Source organism: Olea europaea, unplaced genomic scaffold (genome assembly GCF_002742605.1).
Source record: "Olea europaea var. sylvestris unplaced genomic scaffold, O_europaea_v1 scaffold1346, whole genome shotgun sequence".
NCBI lineage: Eukaryota > Viridiplantae > Streptophyta > Magnoliopsida > Lamiales > Oleaceae > Olea > Olea europaea.
Genome location: NW_019230952.1, coordinates 26,939 through 33,334, shown reverse-complemented (window position 1 = coordinate 33,334; position 6,396 = coordinate 26,939). Strand labels below are relative to the sequence as shown.

At 31.9% G+C, this 6,396-nt stretch overlaps 1 protein-coding gene across 1 annotated transcript; it reads left to right on the top strand.

Annotated features, from left to right (window-relative positions):
- Window positions 1-2,903: 2,903 nt before the first annotated feature.
- Window positions 2,904-5,768, top strand: LOC111375179. The gene is made up of 5 exons (XM_022997980.1): window positions 2,904-3,250; window positions 3,358-3,410; window positions 3,607-3,768; window positions 4,471-4,572; window positions 5,447-5,768. Exons 1-5 carry the CDS (start codon window positions 3,019-3,021, stop codon window positions 5,579-5,581), a joined length of 684 nt encoding a protein of 227 aa, XP_022853748.1. The 5' UTR covers window positions 2,904-3,018; the 3' UTR covers window positions 5,582-5,768.
- Window positions 5,769-6,396: the final 628 nt, after the last annotated feature.

The window sequence follows — 6,396 nt, the reverse complement described above, 5'->3', positions numbered from 1 at the left end:
ATGGTAAATTCATTTTACAAATACAATTTCATTTATAGTGTTATTATTATTTAAAAAAAAAAACAGAACATATTAGTTATTACTAATTTCTTTTGTATAGACATCAAACTTTCAACCAAAGTAAATGACAGTTTTTTCATTAATGTTGAACTATTAACTATTGCAGAGTACAAAGACTGGTACTAAAACATGCCCAATACACATATTCACTTTTTCAACTTCCATACAAAAAAATAAAAAATAAATACAGCAGTTATGTTTTAAACTAAATGTGTCATTATTTCTTACAAGGTGGAAGCTAACAAAGAAACACTTGACAAGCTGATTGATAGAAAATAAACCGTTTGTTGCTCTCAGCCCATCAATACTTTCTCCTCCAACTAAGAAGGAATTAATACCAGTTGCAGATTTCCTAGGAGTCTATCTAAGGGTAACTCTAAACTGCTTCACTAAATATAATTAGCATAAATACATTCTTTCTATATTTTATATTGAATGTTATAAGAACATCGTGCACTTTTTCCTCTTACTATCTTTCTATCTAATTACAAAAAAACATCTCTTTTCACCGAACAAATTCTATTTGGTGAATGCTCAATGGAAAATCACCTCAAAAAATTAGAAATTTTGGTATATGACCTGTAGCGTAGCAAGAAGATATCAAACTCAAACTTTGAAGAAATTCATAAATGTCGCTTCTGCAAATATGGACACACAAAAGTTGTCCCAAGGTAATTTCTATCATTAAAAATAAATTCAAAGCTTTATTAACAATATTACTTCTTTAACACGATACATAATGCATAACTGGAAAAGAAACATTATAGGGCAAACACTTTTGTACAACTTGGAGACAAATCTAGATTGGTATATGCAACCATCATAGGAGATGCAGCAGAGGCGTTATTGGTAGCTAAAGCTAATGCCATAATGGATCATCTTCAAAAGGTAAAACATGAGTTCTAACATCCCCCAACAATGCTTTTTTTACAACACTATGACACAATATTTAAACACATATTTTATATACAACAAAAAACCAGATACAAAACTCAACAATGTCATGAAAGGTAACAGAACAACGCCGCAACCCACCTGAGTACTACCATGAAATCATATTTGTACTCAACTTGTCCACGATAATCACCGATAGCAATGCTCCAATTGTAATGAATGGAATAACTTCTTCAACTATCATAATTGATGTGAACAACCCAATTTAAATGAAAGAAAGTTCAAATAACAAAGATGTAAAAGGCAAAAACAAGATGTACAACCATGCCAGTGAAATTTTCACAGACACTAGAGAGATCACTCCACAAAATGCAAAAAAAAAATGTCTCTTTTCCAACCATCAAATGTAACTTCTGAAACAAACTCAAAACCTAAAAAGAAGACTCACACATGCTACAAGTCCAATTACCAAACCAGTATCCTCACCTTGAAAGAAAAACATGAGTGAAAGCCATCTATATTACTTTTATAACAATAGGTTGTCATGCAATGTATTTCTTCTAGTGCTATGAAAAAGTAACATAATATGCCTATGTACTGGAACCTAATGATATTTCTTTTGTTGAAAGTCTACCAAATAGCAATAAATTACTACTTTTGACATTAAGAGGTTCTTGTAAATATGTTAGTTCTCTTTTTATCCTTATGAATAATACAAACACTGTGAGATATGACTGAATTGTACTTTTATAATTCCTACCAATAACATATGAAACTTTGATTCATCATTAAAAAATAGACTCAAATAACATACTTCTTCCTAAACATCACAATTATGTTAACAGTATTATCGTCTATTAAACACATGTTTCAAATCATTAGTATATTGAACAATTCCATTCATAACTTAAAGTGTGTTTGAACCCCATTTTTGGGGGGAAATAATGCATTTTGAATAGTAGATTGATGGAGAAATGTGTGGTTAAAAATTAAGGAAAAGTTTTGAATTTGCGTATAATGTTATTTTATTAAAAAATATGTGGTTAAAATTGATTTTTGAAAAAATGAATTTTTAGAAGAGTTGAGCTTAAACAAGGGCTTAATATCATAAATAACTTACCTTAGTTTATTAGTTTTAGAAGTAATTGGTTTCTTCTTTAATTACTAAACTCGTATCAACATTAAAAAAGCTAACATCACATTCAAAATAATCCAATCCATGCATTGCATGGACGACAAACTAGTTTTCTAAAAGAGTGAATGTGGACTCAAATTAGAGAGTTCAAAATTGCGATTTCATTTTAGTTTGGTGATATCCATCGTTGATGAGGATGGACCATTTGTGTGAATTACTAAAAGGTTTGGAATATTATGTGCTATTAAGCCCTTGTTTGAACCCATTTTTCTAAAAAATTATTTTTCAAAACCTTTTTTTAACCACACATTCTCCAATAAAATAATATTACACGCAAATTTAAAACTTTTCCATAATTTTTAACCATACATTCTCAATCAATTCACTGTTCCAAAATAGGGCTCAAACAAAGGCTAAATGTAAACAAAATTGCGAGAAAATTAAAAAGGTTGGAGACGAACTTGTATTTTTAAAATTTTTGTTCAATTTAAATCTACATGATAACTTGGTTGACAAATTTCGCGACCTAGTGAATATGTCAATTTTATTTCGTGCTACGAACCCTTTTCAATTAACTATTCAAGATTTGACAATGCAATTTTCTAAGAAATTCTTCAAAAAGAAAAAAATCTATATTGGAATTGAATGAATGAATGAAATAAAATATAAGTTAAACCATTGGAATTGAATTAATTAAAGTTGAGTGACTGATATGAATTAAAGTTGTGAAATGACCTCCAATGAAATTTCCATGTAATAACTGGAAAACAAATAAATTCGAGACGCCCAAATTAAGACGGTTAAGTAATGCGCCAATTTCTTTCCTTCACCTAGTGCTCTCCCAGTAGTTTAAGAAACTCCGGCAACTGTGATTCATCGGAAAAACCGACGAAAAACTCATTAGAAACTAGATTAATTTTTTACCAGTAATGAATTACGATTTCAGGACCCGAGAGGGCCAATCTTACGACCCGAATTATAGCAGGCCGGCCGCTGCTGCGGTGTCATCGTCTGCGCATCCGCCGTACGGGAAACCATCCTCCCTCTATCCCAAGATCGGTGGCGGTGGCGGTGGCGGTGGCGGTGGCGCCAGCTCCTCCACCCCTGGCGTCCCTGGTCGTGGCCATCAATTCCAGCATGCCCCTGCTCCGCCCTCTACTTGTATGTCTCTCCTGCTCTTTCTTCCGGTTGCTAAAGATTTTTAGATGTGTATGTTTTGTATGATTTGTGGGTTTATTTTATTTTATTTTATTTTGTTTGATTTGCAGCTGGAATTGGGATTAGGGTTGCTGTAAAACCAGAGTATAAAATTACACCACCGGTATAACTCGTTAACTTGTTTATTCTTAGAATTTTATGAATCCATAGCTTTGTAGTCTATAGAACATGATCTAATACCAACTTTAAATTGCTTATGCACATGATATAATTTGTTATTTTGTCATTAGTTGAAATTATATGCAAATTTGTTTTGCTTACTAAATTTGAATGTTCACATTGATTTGCAATTTATTTAGCCTCAGTTGTCTCCACACGTTGGAGAGATTCCTCGAAGTCGTTTCCACTTTGATTTCGAATTCGAGAGGATTCTTTTGGCTGAAGCAGTCAAGGAAAACCCGAATTGGAGCCGACTTGGCCTGGAAACTGTTCCTCCTAAGCCAACTGAGTCAACATCTTATGTAAGTTCACTCTTACTAATAATGTATTGTTTGTAAATTGTGATTATGTTGATTATATGTGCTTAAAATCTTTATGAATTCATAATATTTGAGGTGTAGATACATCTTCTCAATTTTATCATGAGGGAATTAACTGGTTGTTTATGTTCTTGTGTATAAGGATCTAGATTTAGAAATTTCTTGGTGAGTTAGAATGATTTTTCTAAGGTGAAATGTAAATAATGGGGGAATGTGTAAAAGAAATTATATTTGTTTCTTCTTAAATGACAGCTGAGGCATGATCCTTGGACAAGAGGTTTTGTATGTTGTATTCTACAATTCTGCGCTGAGTCCAGTCCTTTCAAGTATGAATCTGTAATTGAGTTTGATACATTGATTTCATGGCTATCAATCCCTCCACAGGATCTTCTGTGTCATTAGTTTATACCAATTGATACACTTAACAGCAAAATTTATATATATATATATATATTTATATATATATATATATTTTTTAATAAATATTTTGTCTTTATGTTCAATTGTAATATATACTTGAGCTGAAAAAGAAAAAAATAATATAAATAATATAAAAAAATAAAAATAAAATGAATGAAGTTTTCAAATACAGTCAGGGATGGCCGTGATTTTGAGAACCTTGATCTTTATATTAGCTCTGGGGTAAATTTCAATCTGATTATGCCATCAATTGCTTAAATGCAGAACCCAAGCGCTGATCACTTAGTGAGTAAATATATAGCATCTGGCCTTAATAGAGATGCTGTGCCTATTGCTGTTGCAAATTATGGAGACAATCCTGCCAAGGTAATTTCCTCTCTCATTTAATTATCTTTTATCTTCCCATATATTATCTCCCACTATAGTTCACCCTTTTTCCTGTACTTGTCATGTGATCATGTTGTTAACTTGGGAGTATTGTGGGTGGCATGTAAAATTTGGATTGTGTTAGCAGTACTCAGCCTCTGTTTGGTGGCCATTATTTCTAGTTTAAAGAGTTTTGAATGGTATTTTTTGGGAGAATGTAAGGTTAAAAAATAAGAAAAAACTTTGAGCATTGACGGACCTACTCAAGGTTCTAGTGGGTCACTTGACCCACTAGCTTCAATTTTTTTTTTTTTTTTTTTTTTTTTTTTTTTTTAAATAATCAAAAATTAGAATTGGGCAATAATGATAGTTGAGCTTTTTAATTGGAATAGAGTTCCAACAATGACCAAACAATTGAGAGAGTAAGAGTTGAAATTATTTTGTCATTTGTGATAATTATTTTGAAAATTCTTTATAAATTGTTATTTATCATACATGTGAGATTATTTGAAATTCTTTGGGAATTTTTATTTATTATATATATGAGATTTGTGAATTTATGATAGTGATCATATGTACGTTTTTTGTAGAATACGTAATTTTTTTTTGTAACTTTTTAATAAATTTGATTGTGTCCCACTAACTCCAAATGTCTGCGTTCATCATGGGTTTTGAGTTTACATGCAGAATATTTTATTGTGTGAATGCGTGGTTAAAAATGATCATATAGAAAAAAGAGTTCTAAAACAATGGAAATCAAATAGGGGCTTAGCAAGAGACCTTGTTTCACTAGATGCTATTAGTACTGTGCTGAATTGTTTGAGGGAGCACAAATCGAAGTAAGCAACTGACTGAGTACTTTCACTATATTCAGGTTAAGGAATTTGTGAATGGCTATGCTCTTCTGCATGAAATGGGATTCTCATCGAACAGTGTTGCAGACGCCCTGTTCATGTACGACAATGATACCGACAAGGCATTGGCTCATTTTCTCAACGGCGCATCCTAAAATCTCTGTACTATTAGTTGTTTTTAAGTTGAAGTGGTTGTATCATTTGTTTGTATTGGTGCAGCCGCTAATGTACCCTGGTAATATACTCCTATACGATTGTAAATGAATTTCCTGTGAGAAATGAATAATATGCTCTTTAAACTAGCAGTGCTATTAATTGTTCGACTCTATATTTTCCAGACGATAAACGAATTATGATATGGTACATCTATTTGATATTTTCTAAAATCAACTCACAAAATGAATACTATTAAGTTGGTTGAATTCTGTAATAGATGTAGGATTTTGCAAAACCACCAGAAAATCCTTGCCAGAAGGGGTGACCACCTCTCACAATTGCTGTGGGTCCCGCATCGATTAAAAAATGTCAACCTCCTATACATGTGTGTGTTCTGTCAAATCGCATGTCAAGATCCCTGTTGTTGTAGCTTGGTCCATAGATGTATATCTGTAATATTAGGACGGCACAAGATGGCCGTACTTGCCAAGTTTATATTTTTACTATTTCATTTGAATAATATTTGATCTAATTAGCTTGATCCTCAGCTTAAATTTTAATGATTTTTTTTTTTTTAAATGTATAAATTCTCAAGATAATCAGTATAATGTCAAGTTGGACGTGATGTGTCTTTAAAAAAAAACTTCGCATTTTGTGTGGATATGGTCTTAGTTTTTGTTTCTTAGCATGAACGAAGTTCCTAACATTTTAGGTGTTCGTTTTGAAAAAGATTAATATGCCCTTATTTTTAATTAGATAAAATAGTAGTTAGGGCCCTACCTTTGAAAAAGATTAAAAATGGTCTAAAACCTTA

Coding starts and splice junctions, on each gene's coding strand:
- LOC111375179 (XM_022997980.1), top strand. CDS start 3,019: ATGAATTACGATTTCAGGACCCGAGAGGGCCAATCTTACGACCCGAAT. Junction 3,251..3,357: donor CCCTGCTCCGCCCTCTACTT/GTATGTCTCTCC, acceptor TTTGATTTGCAG/CTGGAATTGGGATTAGGGTT. Junction 3,411..3,606: donor AGTATAAAATTACACCACCG/GTATAACTCGTT, acceptor CAATTTATTTAG/CCTCAGTTGTCTCCACACGT.